We start from the raw sequence: 24,583 nt of genomic DNA on the forward strand, positions 1-24,583 counted from the left end.
GAGGGAGTCCCAGTAGGGCACAGGGTGTTTGAAGGTGGGTGCGAGCAGCCAGGGCTGCAAAGGAGGGCTGGCCAGGGTCGGGAAAGGCGGGGCCTATTCACTGCGAAGCCCGAGATGAGGCCCAGAGGGGGCTGGAGCTTTCTGGGGGGCGGGCCGAGGCTGGGCCTGGGGAGTAGAAACACACGAGGAAGGAAGAGGCCATCAGTGGGGACATTTCGATGGCACTTCTAAAATTCTGGCCGCAGCACTGGAAGATAGATATTATCACTATCATCAGCATACTCATCCCCTTTTACAGATGAAACAGAGGCAAAAAGGGTTACATCCCCCTCGACATTCAGACGTATTTCAGCACCTACACCATTTGACCCTGTGCTTCCTCCTCCGGTCACATTGGCTACTTTGTATTCAGGAGCTATAGCTGAGCGAAGCTGGTGGCCACAAGTCCATTTCCTTCTATTTGTCTTCATGGCTCCTCTCAGCTCTGTTACCAAATGTGTCCTATGGTTTTTGCCCGGCACCTGTGGGGGCCTGAATTTAGGCTTTTAGAAGGGCACTTTCATCATGGATCTTTATTTACTTTGTTCTATTTTTGTTGTCTCTCACCGGATGGGGCATTTTACACCTGAATCCAAGCAGCTGTGGTGCTCATATACATTCTGGCTGTATTCATAATGGCTTTCCTTAAGAGTATCCAGTGCTTTACAGATGTCAGGACACCTTCATAATCACTGTATCCCACTCCTCACAAAACTGTTTTCTCTCTCACACACAACAAAAAGTAGTGAACAGAAATTACACGTCTGCAGCTCCACTCCTAGATTTATATACACCCAAAAGAACTTAAAAGTCACATCCATGAACTCACTTAGGAATGTCTGTAGCATTATTAACAGAGAAAAATTGAAAAGCACCCAAATGTCCATCAACTCATGAATAAAATATGGTCTGTACATAGGAAGGGTTATGTGGCCATAAAAAGGAATGCAGTCCTGGCACATGCTACAGTGTGGATGAACCTCAAATGCATTACATGAAGAAAAGTCAAACCCCAAAAGGCCACATCCTGTACGTTCCATTCATATGAAATGTCCAGAAGAGACAAATCCAGAGACACAGAAAATACATGAATGGTTGCCAGGGGCTGGGAAGGGGAATGGGAGTAACTACTAACGGGTTCAGGGTTTCTTTTTGGAGTGATGCAAAGGTCCTAAAACTAACCATGGTGATAGTTGTACAGCTTGGTGAGTATACTAAAAACCAGTGAATTGTACAGTTTAAAAGGGTGAATGGTATGGAGTGTGAGACGGTTAGTTGAGGTCAAAATTTCTTTTGCTTATTTGTATTTTCTAAATTTTCTACAGTGACCCTATATCAACTGTTATTTTTACCAAGAAAATCCATTTGATATTTTTAGTATTTTTGTATTATGTTGTTTTATCTTCTATCAACTGTCTTACACAAAAATTAATGTTTTTGAAATCTTATGAAACAAGCACAGCAATCACCATGCTAATCTTACAGGCTAGGAAACCAGTTCAGTGATTTTAAAAGCACAGGAGCAGAGTAAGTAGGCTCCTACAAGGACTCCCAAATGCCAGGGTAGTTCTGGGTCTCTACCATATATTCTAGAACAAAGACTTCTGATGACCACTGAATGAGGGCAATAAAAATTAGGACCATGACATATCAGACTTTCTGCTTGTCAGGTCAAGCCATACACTGTCCTCTAGTGGTACACTTCCCGCCACATACCTTTCCCCCGGTCTTCTGTTGTGGGGAATGGGACTATCTTTCCTGGTTTAGATAGAAACTCCTTCCTTAATTGAATTTTATCAAGGAGAAACCAAATCACACATACGAAGTACAAATAGAGTAGAACAGCTGTTTTTTTTTTTTACATGTTTTATTAACATTAACTAAGTATCCTAAGTAGATGAATATACTTGAGCTAACAGTTTGGTCACTGGGCACCTCACAAAGGGGTGCAGTGTGGAGACTAGAACTAGTTGTGTCCTCCCTTCACAGAACAATCACTGCAAGCAGCACAGGACATCCTGAGAGCTTTCGCTGCTGCTCCATAGCCTCTGCACCGTCGAAGGGAGATGAAGGCAAACACCAGACGAGGTTCCAGGGTAACTGCAATCACACTGTCCCCAGGAAGCTGCAGGTAGGATGGCAGCACGCAAACTCTCAAACTAGGACAGCAGTGTGTGGCAGGGTGCTACAGAGCCACAAACCTGAGTGATGCAGTCTACAGTGCAATTTGCCCTTTCTTTACTTACAAGGAAAACATACACATTTAAGAAACTTATCCTATATTGATCCCCAGCCCAGTTACTTGTCTTATCAGAAAGCTTTTATGTAGTTATTTTGTCAGCTATTCTCTTATTTATAATCTTCTAACACATTTTAATGAGTCAAAGATGAGAGTTACACTTGTATATGTAGTTACGGTTTAACAGGAAGGTAGTTAACTTGCTTTACTTTTTAAGAAAAAAACGCAACAGTATAGATTTAAATGATAGTCTGGCAACAAGCATAAATGTAAGGTAGAGAAGCCAGTCTTCTAAGTCTAATGCCAACTAATGTATTTTAGTTCATTAAAATACATTTCACGNCCACTATGATGTGTCTGGCACTGACTCCATACATATCCAGCAGCTCACTCGGCTTCCCACTCCGAGGCACTCCAGGCACCGCCAGCTGATGGACCAAGATGTCAGGCTCCATGGAGACAGCTGCACAGACAGCCTCCCCGATGCCACCTGGGGAAACAAGGGACATGAAGCTCTGTTCTGGTAGTGGCTAGTCAGCCTTAAAGCCCCAAAGTATAGAGACCTTTGAATTTGATGGTTCCTAGAGAAAAAATATTTTTCACTAGCCACTGATTCATGTAACAGTTATCTTCTAACTAGCCAGAAGAGTTCTCATTCAAAACTGTGGGTGTCCAGGGGCGCCTGGGTGGCTCAGTCGGTGAAGTGTCTGCCTTTGGCTCAGGTCATGATCTTAGGGTTCTGGGATCTAGCCTTGAGTCGTCGGGCTCTCAAGTTCAGCGGGGAGTCTGCTTCTCCCTCTCCCTCTTTCAAATAAATAAATAAAATCTTTAAAAAAACCCCACAAAACCTGTGGGTCTCCAAATTGCTCCCAGCCCCACTATAGCAGGAGCTCTCTCAACTGGGGCTCCATAGATGCAGGGGTCTACAAGCTCAGGTTCTTAAAGCTGTCAGCAACCACCAAATGATTAAACCAACCAATAAACTATACAGAAAAGAAAGACCTTCAGGCCTGAAGCTGCAAGCTTCAGCAGGACCACTTGCAAGGCTGGCCCTTGGCTGACACCTGGGCATTGGGCTGATGCAAGGCCCTGGAAGCGCCTGTTTTCCTCTGGGAGTCAGGAAGTTTGGTGTGTGTCTGGCAGAGGGGATCTATGTGACCAGCGCCCAATAAAACCCAGGTGCTGAGTCTTGAGTGGTTCCTTGGGTCTCCACTGATGCAATTTGTCACTACTGGAGAAGGGAGAGCACTCAGTGGGCCCCTCATGGAAGGGAGGGAAGGAACCGAAAGAGTGGGGTTCTCCACCCGACCTTTGTCTTCTGTCCTCATGGGTCCTGGTGTGCGTCCTTTCCCTATAATAAACTTCAGCTGTGAAAGCAGTGGGAATGCTTCTAGAAAATCACTATAGATCACAGGTTGTGCTCTTGGGTCCTTGACACATGAACATGAAACTCCCCACTACCTCGTATGCCCTACCTAACCTTCCCAACCCCCTCTCCCTGGCTCATACAGTTTTTCTGCATTTGCTGAGTTCTGTGCTTGCAAGGCACTATTCCCCTTTTGGGAGGGGAGCAAATTATTAATCATTCAAAACCCAAGCACAACTGTGAAGTTTTTCAAGACCCCTCCCTAGGCACAATGCTGAGTTAGACATTCCTTTGTGCTGCCAATGAGCCACCGAGGCACCAGGTGCTGCACTGTGCTGGGGTCACACAAATGAGTATGGGCCATGGCCCCACTCTAAGGAACAAGTGTAGGTGGATAAGAGACCCCTCAAACAATACACTTGAAAAGAGAAGTAATAATGACTATTGGATGAGTGCCTGGCTGGATGATACCCAGGGGCATGTCATGCTTCCAATCATGGAAATCAAAATTAGAAGACTTTCAAAATGATCCTTAAGGCCTGCACATACCTTCTGGGTAGTGATCCTCCACTGTGATAATACGGCCACCTGCGGCTTTGGCATTAGAGACAATGGTGGTAACATCCAGGGGTTTAATGGTAAACAGGTCGATGACACGGATGGAAATATCTAGAGAAAAGCAATAGCTAGCTTTGTATATGAAACAGACTTAGAATAAAAAGACCAATTGGGGCACATGAGGCAGCCCAAGTCCTACCTCTCCCCAGCTTAAACTTCAAAGTCCAGCAACAACCAACTGACCTTCCTTGGAAAGATCTTCTGCAGCTGCTAAGGCTTCATGCAGAGTAACTCCAGCTCCAATAACTGTGACTTTGTCATTGACACTGTGGCGGACGACCTGGTATTGTGCCCATAGAACAAGAAAGTTGTAGTTACTATGCACAGAGTGCATCTCAAAGAGAACAATGCTATGCTGTCTTCCACTATCAATTTCACTTCTTACTAATTCACTATTTAAAAAAAGCTGAATCAGTACACTAACAAGGACACCGTTTTGATAAACCTTACCTTCATGTTCATTTTTACAAATTCATCTATCATGCTTCAATGGATTTACGGTGCCTAATTACTAAGTTCTTATAGAATACCCTTTAGCAAAGACGGTGGATTTCAAACTGGCATCTGAAAGGCAGAGGCTGGAGGCAAGTTGTATGGGCCATGTGCTGCAGACCACAGACTCATTCAGAGGGTCTAGAAAGGCACCATCCCTGGACTACTTGGACATCTTGTTAAGGCATGCACACAGGTTGGACTCTGATAATGAACAAGTTAACGGGGTTAATTTTGGGGCATTTGCAACATGCTCTGTGCCAAGCACCTTGCATGCCCAAGTGCCCCGTAAGGCCCATGCATTGGGGGCTGATTCTGCAGCTGAGGAAAGTCAATCTCAAGAGTGGGAGGAACTCGCCCAGCTTAGCGCTGAGACTAGCAACCAGGCCCATCTGACATCAAAGCCCACTCTCTCACAACCACTCGCTATTCTGCAAGCAAAGACAGGTGCCTAGCCTTTTTTTGTAGAGTTTTATTTTCTCCAAAGCCACCCAACCAAGGGCACCTGAAATTATTCTTCATTTCATCCCTTTGTATAGGTTTCCTTGTAGCTTAAGAACCACTGCTGACAGTACAAATATTCAGGGCTTCTAAGCCACCCTATTCTTTGAGAATGTCCTAGCTTTTTCATCTGCATACATATAAATACACACACACACCCACACCCACCCTATGTCCTCTTTGCAAAACCTAGCTCTTGAATTATCCATGCCATGCACATTATCACACACATTGTAACTCACATCCTTTACCATCAGGAAATTTACTTCATTTTGTCAGGACAAGGCAAATATTAGGAGAAAAAAAAAAGACAGGATATGAGAAAGCTCTGCAAATCACATGTCACTGAGACCCCTCCAACACCTCCACCCTCAGAGGCAAACATATGGCCTTGAGTTTCAATGTGGGAGTACAGGCGGGAAATAACAAAACCTGTAGTTAACACTGAAGGTGAGTACTGCCACCTTCTCATTCAGTGTTGCCCAGCTACCTAGTAGCAGGTCATGGACTGTTCTGGCTACACCGGCTTTTTTTGTGGCACTAAAGCCAGTCACTGCTCAGACATTCTGAACACTAAAAACAATGAATTCCGCAGCAGCCTAGCTGTTAGCAATTGAGTCAGATGTCACCCGTTGCTCCTTTAAGACTGGCTATTGTTCTTTCACACATTTAAGTATTAATGATATTCTAAAAAAGCTTAAAAGATAAAATCAAGATATAAAACTTTCTGATGCAGCATGCTCTCCATTACATAATATACATATACATATATATACATATATATATACACATATATATACATATATACATACATATATATATGTATATATATATATATATGCCTAAAAAAAGGCAGGAAGGAAACATGCCCAAACACCTGTAAGCCCTGCTCTCCAGGTGGTGGAGTAGAGCATTTTCTCCAAAGACTCTGCTGGTTTTCTGCACATATGGCCCTGACAGAGCCCAGGTCAATGCCAAGGGTCTGAGTTTTGGTCTTGCTGCTAACTGTGAAGCCTGAGTAAGCTGCTCACCTTCTCTCTCACCTACAACATAGGACTGCTAACAATCTGTGCTTCTAGGGCTCTTATGAGAACACAGAAGATCAGAAGTGCCTTTATCAGGTCTGTGAGCAATGCGTTCATGTTCCCTTTTATTCTTGGCTTGGATCTGCAAAACCGAATCTAACACATCTATTATTAATTTGAAATGGGTTCTATTATTTGTTTGGCTTGAGGCTGTCGTAATTTACACCCAAAAAACTCAAGTACCTTTACAAGTCGTTACCACTTTATCCTTATGAGTTCAACAAAGAGAAACTCCATTTGGAAAAGAGAAAAGTTTACCTCAGACTGACAGTGGTAGAATGTTCCTTTCTGAGGAAAAGCAGGCAAAGATCACAATTGATTTTTTTTTAAACTACAGCAAAGAAAGAATCAAGCCTTGACTGTGGGGATACCTAGTGCTAGCTTTAGACCACTTCTCTCCATGTGAAAGGCTACTAGAAGACACTGGAGAACTTTTAAGGCCTTACCTTGGCCTGTCCGATCGCAAAGCTTTCTTGTGGGGTGTAAATAACTGCAGTTTCCGGTCGGCTGGTCCGAATATAGCACATCCCCTAGGGTGTAAAACCAGAGCCACAGTTTTTAACAAATCAAACTAAATTTCCAACTAACAAACCTGTTTTAAAAAGGGGAGGAGGGATGAAGACTAAACAGTTCTCTTTACTAAAAACAAAGTGCAAAGAATAAGCATCTACAACCATTGGCAAACAGGTCAGTGTCACCGGATCAGATTACTACCAAGCCAGGCAAAAGCCTATGTGGGACCTGGGCAGATACCCTCAGTGACAAACTTTCTATGCTGTCACATTCAATGGTAAGAAAAACTTTCTTAGGTACACAGACTTGTTCTGTCTCCACAGAACACAAATTCAGGCCACATGTTTAATAGAAAGCCCAGAACACAATGTTAAGTAAGCAACTTATTTTTGCCATAACAACTTATAAAACTTCATTCTTAGAAATACCTTACACACTGGAATATAAAAAGACTCGCTCTTTTACCAAGGAGAAAATGAAGTAAATACATTTTTATCAACTTGAACACATAGAGCATAAATGAATACTCAAATGTCTAAAGTATTTGGTAATTTACACACATATTTAAACTATACATCATAAATGGATATATTAATTTAGAAACCCTTGTTCTGTTTATTCCTTCACGTTATAAACCAATTCTATTCAGTGTTTTCATGGGAGATAAAATTTACTAAGTGGAATACTCCACAAATTCTGACAAAGACATATACCATGTAACCATCACCCATGTATGAGTAACATTTGCACCTGCCAGAAAGTTTCCTCATGTCCCCTTCCACTCTCCCCACCTGAAAAGCAACCTAATTTCTATCACCACACCTTTGCCTCTTTTGAACTTTCGAGAAATGGAATCTTACAGCACATAGGTCACTTTATATATACACAGACACAGAGCAATTTCCAGGATATAGTAAATAAAAAAGTATAGAACAATACATACACTGTGAACCTACTTGGGTTTAAAAAAAAAAAAAAGGTCAAAGAATCATAGGTCTCTAATGTGTCAGAAATGCTTAGGAAATTGCATAACCTATTCCAACCATGCCCAGGGCTGTCTATGCAGGGCCATGGCTGAGTGCAGGGAGGGGTGTTGAAGGGAGTCTGGTGACCATTAGTTGGAGCAGATGAAAAGGTATAGACTCGGTCCTCTAGTCTCCCCTGCAGCTGGGTTCTACACAGGAAATAGGTTGAGTCCATCTGCTGCCTTTGTGTGAAACTTGAGGAGGAACAAGTGGGACAGAATCCATACTCTTGCCCTTCTAAGTTGTTCAGGGGGCAGACCAGGGCTTAGGACTCTGAGGTCTGTTTGCAGTGGAGACACTGGCCACTCTTCAGCTTCCTGTATGTCATGAGGTGGTGACAGCATGGGGTGTATCTAAGGCCAGCATTCAATAGCTCCCTGCTGGAGCCCACTCCTGTGGCATTGCTGACAGGCCCCTTCTTGGAGCCTCCAGAGCACCCTCTTTTCTCATGCGGAGCCCTGCCCTGTATAGGCCATCAGATGTTGTTTGGCGTCCTTTTGTGCTTTTACAATGTGACTGTGTTCATGTTTTATGTGTGTAATCACCTTTTTTGGGTAATTGTTCTGTTTTTTAAAAGAATCCTACAACATTATCTTCCATAATGAATATCTATTATCTTTACATTGAGAAAAAAATGGGAAAAACCCAACCATCAGTATCAAACTAGTAGCAGAGCCCAGAATAATTTTCAGCCTGAACCAATGTCCCCTTAAAAATACCTTAGTATTGGCTGCTAGGAGAACAGCATGCTCTGTTGAGATGGCATCACTTGGATAGAAAATAGTGCAGTTGGGAACGGACCGGAACATGGCCAGATCCTCCAGGGCCATCTGGGAGGGACCATCCTCACCTGAGAAAGCAAAGCCACAGCCCAACAAAAACATGATCAAGGGCCAACTGGGAACCTGCCCTCTGCGGGATAAGCAACACCTTACTGCCATGGGGGGGCCCACACCTGTAGCAGAGCCCTACAAAACTGTCCAATTCTTGTGTCAACATGATGCCTTGTAATTATAATGAGCTGTTACATGTCTATTTATTTTGAGACATCACTGTGACACTGTGGGTTAGGATCCTTACTGACCTTCCACAGATCAAAATACCAGTGGCTTCATCTGGCCCTGACCCTTGCCAATGTCTTGCACTCAGTCATTGGCACTGCTATCCATGGTTGACTTGATGATCTTTTCCCTGAGCACTGGTAGCCAAGTTGGCCCCAGCAAGTCTCTGTGCCTGTCGTCTTCTCCTTAGGGAGGATCCCCTTGAGGCTCTGTCCTTCCTTCTCCCCTCCTCTTCTATATTCTCCATCAAGAGACTGGGGTTTCAAATTGAAGTAGTGGTCTTACTCATTTCTTGAGACCTTCAAAGTAGCTGAGCATACCTTTGGGGTACACTTGGGGGTGTTGTTGTAAATAAAGGGGGCCTTAGGGTATGCTTGGGAAGAGCGCTTCTGGCCAGAAACACTGCAAAGAGATAGCCCAATGTACACCACGGCAGCCTAGCTCTTCCAGCTAGGAAAGGGACTGTCACTGTGCACAGTGCCTTGCCTGGGACAACAATCTAACCTTAGGACTCTAGCTCCTCTGGTTGGACCTAGAGCTACTTCGTCACTTAGCTGACTGATTTTAACACTTAGACTACACCTGGCCCCAGGCAAAGACCCTGGACTCTGGGCCAGGCCCTCTGCCTGGCTCAGTCCTGAAATGCTGTTGGCCTTTCTCCCCACTCTGCACCTACCATCTGGCCCATTCAGAGACTTCTCCCAGTAAGTCCCAGAGAGGACTCCCAAACGTGCACTTCCCAGCCCCCCTCCCCTCCAGCACTCTAGCAGTGCCCGCAAACTGTCACATCTACCTAGATGACCTACTCCACCACAGGCACATCAGGTACCTCATCTTTCTCATCATTTCTGTCGTTCGTGAACACAACTCCCTGATGTCTCTCAAGCAAGAAATTACTGGACACCGTTTTTTCAAGTTTTTGTGCAATTTTGGACTCCTCCACCTGTCAGCAATATTGACCTCTTTTCTCCAGACTCTCTCAGATTCACCCTTACTTTCTATCTACTGCTAATGCACACCAATCCTTTTTCTGATTTCCCTTTCCCATTGTTTCTGTCTAGCCTGTCCTGCCAGGTTAATGCCCCAGACCTATATTTGCCTCAGCCTCACTCCTCCGCATCCCACTCTTCAAGGCTTCTGGTTCCACCTGACCAAGCTGCTCAGCCTAGGCCAAGAGCCCTGGTGATCTGTACTCCTCACTTCCCTGGACCCATGCTGCTTGTCTCCACTTAGACAAAGGGTACCACACTAAGAGCAGAAGGGAAGTCTGTGATGCTGGGGTGGCCTGATTCATATCCAGTATGCGGCTTGACACATAATGGGCACTCAGGACAGATCACTGTTTCTCAATGACTCAAAGAGTGAGCACTTTTGAGTAACACCAAGAAATCCTCTCAAAAATAACCCAGAGTGTCTGGAACTTTTAAGACACAACATGGCATGAAAGAAAGAGAGATTATAAATAATCAAACATTATGGAACCCCTAAGTACATTGGTGAGTCAACTGCTCACATGCTAATTTTTCTCTGTAAAGGAAGAAGGCTATCAAGATGAGGGCACTGAGAACTCATACCAACGGATACCCCACAGTGGGACCCAATAAGGTTGATGTTGATTTGAGAGATGGCTCCCATCCGGATTTGATCAAACGCTCGGGTCAAGAAGGCAGCGAAGGTGCTAGCAAAAGCAACGGTCCGACCACGGGTGGCGCATCCCAGTGCCACGCTCACCTACAACACAAAGATGAATCAGAACACCCTTGGAACGGTTGCCAGAAAAGCACCATGAATGAATGTGCAGGCTGGTGGAGGCAGGGACATGGCCAGCTGGCTGTGGACACCCATCTAAAGGGGGTCCCTGCTTGGCTCCAGCCAACTGGTAGCAGGAGGGAATGCTGTCTCTGTCCTGACAGATCTTCCTAACACCTAAAGAACACCTAAAGCTGCTGGCAAGCTTGGGATACTTCGGGCCTGGATCCCTGGGGTCATGGCTGTGACTCTTGGCCTGCTGCCCTTCATGTACCTGGAAATGGTTCTGGGCAGTCTACTTATGCTCCTCCTAGCAGTCCCAGAAGCCACCCCACAAACTGCCTGGCTACTCTCTGCATGTTTCCTCAGAGACATTTTTTTTCTCTAGTTCCTTTGCTTTTATAAATGGAAAGAAAAACTGTAATTTGGGGCTGGCCTCCTATGCCCAGCAGGCCACTGTTAGTCAGGGAGAAGACCGAAGAGGGACACCCATAGCACACGCACCATGTTTTGCTCAGCAATAAAACATTCGATGAACCGCTCAGGGTGCTCTCTCTTGAACATGTCTGAGAACGTGGAGTTCTTGGTGTCACCATCCAGCACAATGACTCTATCATTTGCATGGCCCAGCTTAGCCAGAGCCAAACCACATGCTTTCCGAGTAGCTATCTGGAAAAGTCAAACAGTGGAGTTTCTTAGTGCAGATTTAGAAGGAAGGTGAAATTTTGTGGATTACAAATTGTCTTCTATCTTAAGAAATTCATGATTCACCAATAATCTCCTTTAGGGTCTTAAAAATGGGTTTCTAAGCCAATCTTAAATCCATACTTGACTCACTGGGTACCAATTCTCAAAAATAAGTTTATTCTTCTGCCCCATTCATATAGTTTATAAAAAAATTTAAATGTCACAAAATGCAAATGCCTGTGACTTTTTAACTATAAAACTAATAAGACTAACTGCAAAAAATAAAATGTAAAACTTTAGAATGATACCAATAATAAAAAATTCCATTAGGATATTATTTGAGATTGGACTGAATTTATGGATTAATTTAAGGGAGAACTACATCTTCACAGTATTGAGTTTTTCTATTAGAAATCAAGGCTTGGCATTTCCTCAAAATGTTAAACAGAGAATTACCATATGACCCAGCAGTTCTACTCCCAGGTATATACCCAAGAGAAAAATATATCTCAACAAAAACTTGTACACAAATGTTCAAAGCAGCAATATTCACAATAGCCAAAAGGTAGAAACAACTGAAATGTCTATCAAGGACTGAATAGGTAAGCAAAATGTGTGGTATATTCATAAAATGGAACACTGTACATGCCACAACAGGGATGGACTCAAGAACACTGTGCTAAGGCAAAGAAACCAAAGTTCACATATCATACGACCCCATTTATATGAAATGTCCAGAATAGGCAACTTTACAGAAACAGAAAGTAGATGAGTAGTTACTAGGGGCTCGATGGAATGGAGAGTGACTGTTAATGGGGGAGCGGTTTCTTTTTTTTGCTTTGTTTTTTAAAGATTAGAGAGAGAGCACGTGCGTGCACCCGCACATGAGTGGGGGGGTGTGTGGCAGAGGGAGCAGCAGGCTCCCCACTGGCAGGGAGCTCAATATGGGGCTCAATCCCAGGACCCTGGGATCATGATCTGAGCCTAAGACAGATGTTTCACGGACTGAACCACCCAGGCACCCCAGGGGTGTGATTTCTTCTGGGGGTGATGGAAATGCTCTAAGATTGAGTGGGGTGATAGTTGCAAGATTCTGTTAATATGCTTAAACCATTACATTGTACACTTCAAATGGATGATTGTATATATAGGGAATCATTTCTCAATAAAGCCATTATTTAAGAAAAACAAAGCTTGCGTCTTTGTCTTTGCTCCTTCATCTAAAAACACTTAAATGTATTTTTGGGGGGGAGGGGCGGGAGGGACAGAGGGAAAGGGAGAGAGAGAATCTCAAGCAGGCTCCATGCCCAGCTCAGAGCCTGATGTGGGGCTTGATCTCACAACCCTGAGATCATGACTTGAGCCCAAACCAAGAGTCAGATGCTTAACCAACTGAGCCACCAAGTTGCCCCTATTTTTTTAAATAAACAATTCATGTAGACAGTACAAAATTTAAGTTTTGAAAGGCTATGGAGCAAAGAGGCCTTCTCCCTGATCTCCTGTACCCCAGCCACCCAGTGCCCTGTCCAGAGGTAGGCAGAAATGGTAGCATCTTTTTGGGAATGGTCTATGCACAAATATTTGTTGAGCAGCCAGGTGCACCTATGATGCCCCCTTTAAATATTTTCTATACAAAAAAAGAATTATACTCTATGCTGCTTTACAACTTAAAAAAAACTTTTAATAGGGTGCGCATGGGTGGCTCAGTCAGTTACGTGTCTGCTGATGGCTCAGGTCATGATTGCGGGTGGTGTCCCCTGCTCAGCGGGGAGTCTGCTTCTCCCTCTCCCTCTGCTCCTCCCCCCTGCTCATGCTCTAATAAATAAATAAATCTTTAAAAAATTTTTTAAAAGATTTTATTTATTTATGTGACAGCCAGCCAGCCAGCGAGAGAGGGAACACAGCAGGGGAGTGGGAGAGGAAGAAGCAGGCTCCCAGCGGAGGAGCCCGATGCGGGATTCGATCCCGGAACGCGAGGATCACACCCTGAGACGAAGGCAGACGCTTAACGAATGTGCTACCCACGCGCCCCTAAAAAATTTTTAATGATAATTTGGGCAAGCTCTTAGCCTCTAGCTGGGTCATTACTGATTTTGTCAGCATTCAATGCTGCAATCAACATTCATTTTTATAGACACATCTGCGTACTTATGTAGGATAAATTCCTGTGAGTTGTACTATTAGTTCGAACTGTGTGAACAGTTAAAGTGTTGCCAAAGTATCCTTCATTAATATGTGCTTTTTCCTAATTAACATCTTTCTTCTGCTTTGTTTCCTAATTTCTTGAGTAGTCAAAATTCATTTATTTTAACCCATATTACCAGACCAAGAAAACATAAGCAACACTATAAATGTCTCCAAATAAAGGGGAAAAAAAGAAAGAAGGATTAGAAATTATTTCCTTCCTCTTGGGCTTGTCACTTTGTTTCCTTAGGTCCTGAAGACACTGCCTATTTTGGGTCTGCTATAATATACCAAAAGGCAGGATACAAACATGGTAAAAGGCTTTATATTCAGGGTTTCATGCCTAAATTGTTTCCTTTTTAGAGAACTGGTCTTCGATGAACTGCCCTACTTCTTTCTGTAATCTAGGGAATAAGTTCGAAAGCTTGGTGCAGCCATATGCCAACCCTTAGAGTAGACACAGGATAGTGGCAGTTTCATGCACAGGACTGCCAGACCACAAACTGAATTTTGCAAGCAAAAGCTGTGCAGTATTAGGTGCTAATAAGTATCAGCTGACTAGTAAGAAAATTCAGACCCAAGTTTGAAATCAAAGAATAAATATCAGAAATAGTAAAAGAGAGGGCGCTTGGGTGGCTTAGTTAAGTGTCTGCTTTGGGCTCAGGTCATGACCCTGGGGTCGAGTCCGGCACTGGACTCCCTGCATTGGGCTCCCTGCTCTGCTCAGTGGGGAGTCTGCTTCTCTCTCTGCCCCCTCCCTCACTCCCTCCCGCTCGTGCTTGCTTGCTCACTCTCTCAAAAATAAATAAATAAAATCTTAAAAAAAAACACAGTAAGAGAGAAACTAAAACCACCTCTATTGCTTACAACCTTTAGTTACAGGTCATGCAATCTAATAACTGGTTCATCTATGGACATCAGAGTACATAGAGTCCTGTATTTAAAAAAAAAAAGCAGAGAACAAAACAGTTTGCCTACCTGCTCACCGACTTTGTAAGCAGGTGGAGAGCTCATTTCTATATCCATGATGTTGATTTGAGGCGAGTCTTCAATAGGGGGTTTTGGTTCAAGATTCTTATTAGTCTGTATCTGGCTCTCAATTAGTTTGATAATTGCATCAGCTCTTTCCTTTGGCATTGGCTTTCCATGCCAATTTTCTGCATCTTCAACACCTGCAAACAAATAAAAGAAATTTGTTCCATAAGTATGTAATTGAATGTCTGTTAGGTCATCTGAAAGACATCCTGATGGAAAAGATGTCAGCCAAGGACTCACAGGAGTAAAAACCCAGCACAGGGAGCCTGAGTTGGTACCGCAGCCCCACAGGACAGCCTGAAAAGTCCCAGAGGCTCTTGAGGGGGTGCCACTGGCTCATATACTGGTGAATGGAGGGGAGAATGTGGGAGATAAGCCTGGAGAGACAGGCAGGGTGGACCATGGAAGATCCTATGGGTATAAAGAGTTTGAGTTTCGTCAGAAGCAAGACAGGAAATCACTGAGGAATTTGGAGTGGGGATGTGACTGATCACATCTTAAATGTATAAAGATCAGCACGGTGGCCATGTGGAGACTGGCCTGGAGAGACTATAATTAAGGAGAGATGACACGGGTCTGAGCATAGGAGATGGAGAGCAGTGAGCAGGTCTGAGATATATTTACTGTAGGAGCAGAATCCGTTAGAACTGATTTGAGACTGGATTTGCATGTAGAGGGCACATAAGGGAGAGGTGAAGGCAAAGACAATACTCAGAATTCTCCCAGGAGAAAATTGGTCAAGTGGTCATTTACTGAACTGGGGATACCATAGTAAGAGGAGTCACAGAATGATTTTATTCTAAAGCACTGATATTAAAACACACCAACAATTATACCCTTTGCAACTCTTTATACTTGAATAATTTCAGGTGTCAGCTTTGAAATCTGCAAGAAGTTAAGACTTTCAAAACGGTCTTCCTTCTCTGACCCTCAGTTCCACAGGTACCTTTCCCAGAGGTATTGCTTCACTAGCTACCTGTGTGGCCTCCAAGACAGCATTGGCACAAGCAAGGGTGCGTGCATGTATGCAGGCCCTTATTTGCATATCTGTTCATGCACACAGCAGCACTCTTTCTCACTCTGCACTCCTGTGCAGATCACCGTCTGCCAGTTCTCTGATGGACTACCCTCCTAAACACTCCCTTCTGCACACAAAATCATTGCTCACGTTCTGGGGGTCTGAGCTTCCCCTCCGAACCTAATCAGACCTGTTATCTATAAGGGCCAAGGAGAGCAGGAGCCTCCAGCACATATTACAGGCATAATCACTGAGAACTAAGCTAATTTGTCTGCCTTGCCATCCTGAACCTCCTTCTGCCACATCACTATGCAGACAGATGTTTTTAATAACCCTAAGCAGAAAAGAAACATTTGCTTACTTGGAATGCCCCGGCCCTTGAAGGTCTTGGCAACTACAGCAGTGGGCTTGTTCTTCACTTGACTTGCCTGCCAGAACACCTGGCACAGCGCCTCCACATCACGGCCATCCACCACGTAAGTATTCCACCTGTCAACCCAGGAGGAGACCAGGTTACAACAAGGTGAAGGGGGGTTTGGGCAGAAAGAAGGTGACATAAAACAGGACACAGTTACCCAAAGGCTTCACAGCGCTTCTGATAGACATCTATGCAGTGCTCAAGGGGCAAGGCACCACTGTGGCCCAGGCGGTTCACGTCGAAGATGGCCACAAGATTGTCCAGATTGTAGTGGGAAGCAAAAGCCAATGCCTCCCAAACGGAGCCTTCAGAGGACTCACCATCTCCCATGAGGCAGAACACACGGTAGCTGTGACAAGTCAAGAAAGGTTAAGACTATGCTTAGGGATCTTCTGGGTCACTCAAGCAAATATATTTCATGGAGAGAAACAAAGGAACAGACTGAAAGAGTTGCTTCACATCATTAAGTTCCCAAGACTATTTTCATTGTCAATTCGGTCCAAACTCGACAGCTAAGGAAAACACATCTTTAAAAACTTGGGCCTCACAAGATGGACTTCAACTTTGGCTAGTTTTCTCATCCTAGCATTCTTCTGCCCCGTCTCTGGGAGCCACAAACAAGGGAATGGGGAGAAAGTAGGCCCCTTAAACACCCAAATGACATTTTAAATACACGGTTTCTCAGTAAGCTTCGTTTTAAGCATTGCCAACTTCTATTTCTGATCATACAAATTTATTTACAATAATCTTAGAACATTCTACCTCAGGAGCGTATGTTCCATTGTAAATGGTAAATAAACTCCACAAAAACACAAAAATGTTGATACCACATAAAACACAACCCATACCCCACAAAAATGCAAAATTAAAAAAAAATTAACCACAGGATAGGGACTAATAGAGGCAATAATGAGAGATGAAAGAGCCACTGTAGAAAAAGAACCCTTTGATTATTAACATATAGGGGTCCCTAATGCGAATGTCTCAGCTATTCACTCTATAATGAAGCTCACTGAGAAACAGAAAACAGAAAGCTGTCACTCTTACAAAATAATAGAAATAAACCAGTTTCTACATTGCAGAACCCAACCAGAGAAGCTAGAACAATTTCCAGAAACACCATTTCTTTACTGCTTGAACACTTGGTAGTCTGAACTTTTGAAACAATTACTGTCTTCCCAAACTAATAAGCCATAAATAAAGCCAAAGTGCCTGAGGGGTGGGATGGAAACAAGTAAGCAGTTACTGGGTAAGTGCCTTACCTTGCTTTGTCAAAGTACTTGCCAGTATATGCCATCCCGCAAGCAGCCCCCAGTCCTTGCCCGAGCCATCCGGTTGCCACATCAACAAATGACAGCCTCTGTAAGAGAAGGGACCAAATGAACCAAGACACCCAGGCTGCTCTTTGGAATGGCCCCGCCCACCTTTTGGGGTATCTACTTCTTTACCACACCTACATACACCCCAAGTCTCAGATCAACATCACCAAGACAGGGGAGCCATAGGAAATCCAAGGTCAAATGGACCTGTGGGAAGATATAGAAGGACAGTTTCTCTTCACACAGTAGCCTAAGCAGAGCCCCAGAGCAAAGCAGAAAATGTAAGCATGAGCCTTGCCATTTTCATAAGGTCATTTATCTATTCATGCACAAACCAGATGTTCAATCTTTTTGGAGAATGTGGATTCTTAAATAGAAACCAAGAACACTGAAGAAGATTGCAATTTCCCTGGTTTGTAAAACTTCGGTCAAATGAGATTTCACAAGTGGTCATCTATAAGTGCTAGAAATCAATCACTATACCACTATTCTTCCTCTCTCCTCCTCCTGTGTGTATGCACAGGCTACCTTTATCCCATGGAGAAAATGCCCTCTGGGTGCCACAAGGCAGTGCCAAAGGTCCCAAGCTTCCAAAGACACACTGAACTTATTCAATGCTTCCACTGCCACCAACTTGAACTGGCCATAAACATCTTTTTTGTCACTTCAGTGACCCCCAAACTTCCCCCCATAGCTATTCTCAACACAGCCACCCAGGGGGAGCCTGTTAAAACCTGTCCACTCATCACCCTTCGGAGACAGGTCCAACGTCTCTCCATCTCCTGCCAAGTAGAGCCCAAGTTCTTGCACCACCCTATCCACTCCAGCCCCCATATGACATGCTGGTTATCTAGGTTTCTTGTCTGACCCTTCCCACCATGCAAATGTCAGCTCCATTCAAGCAAAGAATTAGGTGTTGCTACCAAAGATGGGCTAATGGTACTCATTAGTTTCATCCCTCTCTGGTCCTGCTCGCTCCACGCTACCCCTCTGCTCCTCCCAGGGCTCTTAACCTTCCTGAGCTTTTCTTCACACGCTTTGTGCCATGTGACCTTGATTTGGACTTCCAGCCTCCAGAACTGTTAGAAATAAATTTCTATTGTTTATAAGCCACCCAATGGTTATTTTGTTACAGCAGACTAAATGGACTAAGACACGAAGCAAAGAAAGAAGAACCAAAAAAATAAACAGAGCCCATTTCTGGTCTTATTGCCATATGGTGGTCTTTAAAATAACTTTAAAAAGCAAGCATGTGAGGGCCTCCTGTGCTGGCTCCTGTGCTGGCTTACCTTGGAGAGGATGAAACGGTCATTGTCTGCGTTCTCCGGATCCTCCTGTTTATATCTCATGGTGTGGAAGAACAGCACGGACATTATCTCAGCAGCACTGCTGCAGGATGTGGGGTGGCTTAAAGACAGACATAGCACAGGTCATTCATTTCTCACAGGTAAGTGACTTACCAGGGACACGGTACATGAGGAGACGTTTTAGTACACAGGCTCCTCAGACTGGAAGCAGCAGTCATTTCTCCCAGGCATGGAAGAATCCAGCCAAGGAAAAGGGATGCAGGACCACTGCCTCCCAAGTGCATGGCTTTTAAGGATGCTGTAAGGCCCAGTAACCTCATAATCTCTTTCCCTGTGGAGAGCAAGACCTCCAAGACCAGCCCCCCTCTATCAATGGAGCACCTGTATACTTGGGGCAAGTTCACCTAGTGAGTCTGTAAGCACTTGCGTATTCTCTGTTTGAACTTATCTGTGATATCATTAAACATAAACACCATAAAGCAGAAATAAACCCATGCATACATGAGAAACTAATACTTGACAAGGGAACTAAGAATACTCAATGGAAAAAAAGAATCTCTTCAATAAATGGTGCTGGGAAAATCGGATAATCACATGTGAAAACATGAAACTAGAAATCCTACCTTACACCACTCACAGGAATTAACTTGAAATAAATTAAGACTTAAATGTAAGACAAGAAACCATCAGCCGAGGAGAAGAAAACAGGAAAAAACCTCCTTGACATGGGTCCTCATACTGATTTTTTTTGGATAGGACAATTAAACCACAAGCAACAAAAAAAATAAAGTGGGACTACATCGAACTAAAAGACTTTTAAAAAAATTTATGTTTTTATTATCAGAGAAAGGGAGAGAGAGTGAGCGCACAAGCAGGAGGAGCGGCAGGCTGAGGGAGAGGGAGAGGCAGACTCCCCGCCAAGCAAGGAACCCGACAAGGGACTCGATCCCAGGCCCCTGGGATCATGACCTGAGCCGAAGGCAGACGCTTCACCAGCTGAGCCACCCAGGCGTCCCCAACTAAAAAACTTCTTCACAGCAAAGGAAACCATCAACAAAGTGAAACAACAACCTACAGAATGGGGGAAAAATTTGCAAACCATATATCTGATAAAAAAAAATTAATATCCAAAATATATAAGAACTTATACAACTCAATAGCAAAAAAAAAAAGTTAAAAAATGAGCAAAGAACATGAATAGACATTTCCCCAAGAAAGACATGAATGACGAATGGGCACATGAAATGATGCTTACTATCGCTAATCATCAGAGAAAAGCAAATCAAAACCACAATGAGGTATCACATCTGTTAGAATGGCTATCATAAAAAAGCCAAGAGATAACAAATGCTGGTCAAGATGTGGGCAAAAGGGAATCCTCCTGCACTACTGGTGGGATTGTAAATTGGTGCAACTGCTATGGAAAACAGTGTGGAGAATCCTCATAAAAATAAAAATAAAACTACCATATGATCCAGCAATTCCATCTCAGGGAATATATCTGAAGGAAATGAAAACACCATGTCAAAGAGGTATCTGCACCCTCATGTTCACAGCAGCATTATTTATAATAGTCAAGACATGGGAGCAACCAAAATATCCATTAACATAGATGGATAAAGATGCAGTACATATATACAATGCAATATTATTCTGCCATAAAAAGAGGGAAATCTTAAAAAAAAAAAGAGGGAAATATTGCTGTTTGTGACAAGGTGGACAGATCTTGAGAGCATTATGCTAAGTGAAGTAAGTTGACAGAGAAAGACAAATACTGGATGACTTCACTTACATGTGGAATCTAAAAACAAAACCACCTCCAAACTCCTAGAGAAAGAGATTCGTGGTTACCAGAGGCAGGGGGTGGTGGAAGGGGTAATTGGATGAAGGTGGTCAAAAGGTACAAATGTCCAATCCTAAGTACCAGAGATGTAACATACAACGTGATGACTACAGCTAACACTGCTATATGGTATATTTTAAAGACAGATCCTAAGCATTCTCATTAAAAGGAAAAAAATTTTCTTTGTATGTATATGAGATGATGTATGTTGACTAAACTTACTGTGGTAATCATTTCATGATCTATATAAATCAAATTATTTAGCTGTATACCTTAAACTCATAGTCCTATATGTCAATTACATCTCAATAAAGCTGGAAAAGAATTAAAAAAAATAGCACGAAGATCCCATAAAATGATTTTCTTTTAGAAAAAGAATTGTGAGCCACCAAAGTTTCTCATGGCGGAATAACTGGAGGTCCTTACTGAATGCCAAAATTACTGCTGCTCGTAGAAAGCAGCTGACATGGGAGTCCAACCAGTCCCTTGTTAATTCAGGAAGGAAGAGGGGACAGGGCAGGAACAAAACCAACTTCCCAGAGCCCCTGCCTCAACTTTCAGGAGAGATTTTAGGTCCAGCTCGTGTGTTAACAATCTCTTCTTTCAAGGTTCACAATTAGAAAAATGGAAACTTAAATCTTTTGCCTTATAGGTATTCCCTAAGTAGATGATAAAGTTTTAAAAATTATTAGATACCTAAAAAATATAAATAAAAATTGCTTGAGATACCTTGAAAAAATGCAAGCCGTTATTAATTTTGAAGGTGAAAGGAGCAAAATCAAAGAGTAAATAAAAAAAAAATCCTAAAATATGCAGATGTTAAACTCATCTAGACTACTTTTAATGTCATAGCTCAGGATGGAAAACAAGATCTTAAAAGAGAGATACAATGCAAAATATTTTATTCCACTAATACAGAAATTAAAAATCAATAAAAGAAAACTGGAAAACCCACACATTTGTGGAAATTAAGCACCACACTCTTTTTTTTAAAAGATTTTATTTATTTATTCGACAGAGGTAGAGACAGACAGCGAGAGAGGGAACACAAGCAGGGGGAGTGGGAGAGAAAGAAGGATCATAGCGGAAGAGCCTGATGTGGGGCTCGATCCCGTAACGCCGGGATCACGCCCTGAGCGAAGGCAGACGCTTAACCGCTGTGCCACCCAGGCACCCCAAGCACCACACTCTTAACCAATGGGTCAAAAAAGAAAACAAGAGAAATCAGAAAATATCCAGAGAAAAATGAGAATAGAAACACATCATACCAAACTTTATGAAATACAGCAAAAGCAGTGCTAAGACAGAAATTTACAGTTGTAAATGCTTACATTAAAAAATTAAGATCTCAAATCAAAACCTAACTTCACAACCTAAGAACTAGAAAAATTAAACCTAAAGCTACCAGAGTGAAGGTTAGAACAGAAATAGAAACCAAGAAAACCCATAAGAAAAAAAAATCAACAAAAGGTTGGTTCTTTGAAAAGATAAAATTAACAAATCTTTCCACTAGACTAAGAACGAAAAAATTTAGTTTTTAAATGTACTAAATCAAATTTGAAATTACTAATTTTAAAAAGATTTGACAAAAAGAGAGAGAGCCTGAGCTCATGCACAAGCAGGGGAGTGGCAGGTAGAGGGAGAGGGAGAAGCAGGCTCCCCACAGAGAAGGGAGCCCGGTGTGGGGCTCGATCCCAGGACCCTGGGCTCATGACCTAAGCCGAAGGCAGCCGCTTAACAGACTGAGCCACCCACGCGCCCCATGAAATTACTTATTTGAGAAATGAAAGGACAGTACTACTACTGTACAGAAATAAAAACAATTACAGGGTACCGTGAAGAACTCTACCTCAACGAATCGGTTAACCTACAAGAAGTTTTTGGGCGCCAGGATGGCTCAGTCGGTTAACCGTCTACAGCTCAGTTCAGGAAGTCTGAATCTTGCGATCGAGCCCCATATTACCCTCCACGCTCAGTGAGGAGGCCGCTTCTCCCTGCCCCTCCCCGCCTGGAGCTTCTCCGAGAGCCCCACCCCGCTTCAAGCACTCCTGCTTCTCCATGCCCCTCCACACCTCCTGCGCTCGTGCATCTCCGTGCCCCTCCCTGCCTCGAGCACTCGTGCTTCTCCGTCTGCGCCACCCCGCCTGGAGCACTCGTGCATCTCCGTGCCCCTCGCCGCCTCGAGCGCTCGGACTTCTCCGTCTGTGCCACCCGCCTCCTGCACTCCTGCTTCTCCATGCCCCTCCCCGCCTCAAGCGCTCGTGCTTCTCCGTCTGCCCTTCCCCGCCTCGAGCGCTCGTGCATCTCCGCGCCCCTCGCTGCGTCGAGCGCTCGTGCATCTCCGTGCCCCTCCCCGCCTCGAGCGCTCGTGCTTCTCGGTGCCCCTTCCCGCCTCGAGCGCTCGTGCATCTCCGTGCCCCTAGCTACCTCGGGCGCTCGTGCATCTCCGTGCCCCTTCCCGCCTCGAGCGCTCGTGCATCTCCGTGCCCCTAGCTACCTCGGGCGCTCGTGCTTCTCGGTGCCCCTTCCCGCCTCGAGCGCTCGTGCATCTCCGTGCCCCTAGCTACCTCGGGCGCTCGTGCTTCTCGGTGCCCCTTCCCGCCTCGAGCGCTCGTGCATCTCCGTCTGCCCCTTCCCGCCTCGGGCGCTCGTGCTTCTCCGTCTGTGCCACCCCGCCTCGAGCGCTCGTGCATCTCCGCGCCCCCTCGCTGCCTCGAGCGCTCGTGCTTCTCTGTGCCCCTTTCTGGCTCAAGCGCTCCTGCATCTCCGTGCCCCTCCCTGCCTCGAGCGCTCGTGCTTCTCCGTCTGCCCCTTCCCGCCACGAGCGCTCGTGCATCTCCGTGCCCCTTCCCGCCTCAAGCGCTCGTACTTCTCCGTCTGCCCTCGCCCCTCGTGCGCTCTGTGCACGCTCTAAAAAATCTTAAACCCTTCAGAGATATAAAAGCTACAAGAAGTTTCTAGAAACAAAGTTCAAGAAGGCTGAATAATAGAAATTTTAAAAAAGTAGTCTCAGTGCCCAATGTGGGGCTCAAACCCACGACCTTGAGATCAAGAATCAAATGCTCTACCCACCGAGCCAGCCAGGGGTCCTAGAAATAAAAATTCTAAATAAACCCGTAACTAGAAAGGATATCGAGTCAGTAGTCAAAAACCTCTCTGCCGAAGGAAAACTCTAGACCTGATGGCTTCGCTGCTAAATCCTACCAAATATCTACAGAATTAACATCAATCCTTCTCAAACTCTTCCCAAAAAACCTGAAGGGAACACCAGAATCATTGAGACTAGAACACTGCCCTTGTACTAAAGCCACACAAGCACCCTACAACAAAGCTAATATACGTTAAATATACTTTTTCAAAAGTGCTCAACAAAATACTAGCTGACCGAAAAGTCTCCTTTTCTCTAATTCTTACTCGCCCATCGTTTTGTTACGATCCACATGCTGGGATTGGGACGCTGGCGTCCAGGGAAACCGCTCACACAAAAAGCCCCGACCGCGATCCCCCAGACTTATCCCCGCTTGCCCACGCATGTTCCGGGCTCCTCCCTGCTAAATGCGGGAGAGGGCCCCCAGCTTCACTGCCACGGCGCGGCAACAGGCGGACGGGCTGGCGCCCGAGCACCCGAGCCTGTGGCAGGGGCGCCTGGAGGCAGCATCCGCGCCCCAAGGTCCCAAACGGGGCTTCTACGACCAAGCCCGCCCAGCCCCCCGACTCCCTTCACCTCAGGCTTCTGTCGCCGCCAGGCTGGCTACTCGATGCCACGAGGAATTGGACGAGGGAACCTTACCCGGAGCTCGAAGCGCACGTGGCCCTGATAGAGTGGATGCGCAGGCGATTAGCCATGTCCCGCAGCACTTGCACAGTCTTCGCGTCAGGCTTGGCTTCCTCAGAGGCCGTCGCGGTGCTTGGCTTGGCGTCTGCCATCGCTACCACCGCTTCGGCGTCTGAAGGAGCGAATGCCGCGGAGGGTGTGGGGCGGAGCTTTGTAGTTTCCTCGTGCGGTGCTGTGTGGATCCCTCCGCGCCGTGCTGCGACGCTCCCTCCGCGCCGTGCTGCGAGCTCCCTCCGCGCCGTGCTGCGA

General features: G+C 44.8%; 1 protein-coding gene across 1 annotated transcript; it reads right to left on the reverse strand.

The window, feature by feature from the left end:
- Positions 1-1,900: 1,900 nt before the first annotated feature.
- TKTL1 (transketolase like 1) lies at positions 1,901-24,463 on the reverse strand. Its single transcript, XM_040626852.1, has 13 exons — positions 24,290-24,463; positions 18,639-18,756; positions 17,293-17,390; positions 16,188-16,379; positions 15,974-16,101; positions 14,538-14,731; positions 11,193-11,357; positions 10,514-10,670; positions 8,598-8,728; positions 6,787-6,870; positions 4,446-4,542; positions 4,194-4,313; positions 1,901-2,768 (listed from the first exon to the last, which is right to left on the reverse strand). Exons 1-13 carry the CDS (start codon positions 24,424-24,426, stop codon positions 2,596-2,598), a joined length of 1,794 nt encoding a protein of 597 aa, XP_040482786.1. The 5' UTR covers positions 24,427-24,463; the 3' UTR covers positions 1,901-2,595.
- Between the last annotated feature and the right edge of the window lie 120 nt (positions 24,464-24,583).

Source organism: Ursus maritimus, assembly GCF_017311325.1.
Source record: "Ursus maritimus isolate PB19 chromosome X unlocalized genomic scaffold, ASM1731132v1 scaffold_X1, whole genome shotgun sequence".
Taxonomy (NCBI): Eukaryota; Metazoa; Chordata; class Mammalia; order Carnivora; family Ursidae; genus Ursus; species Ursus maritimus.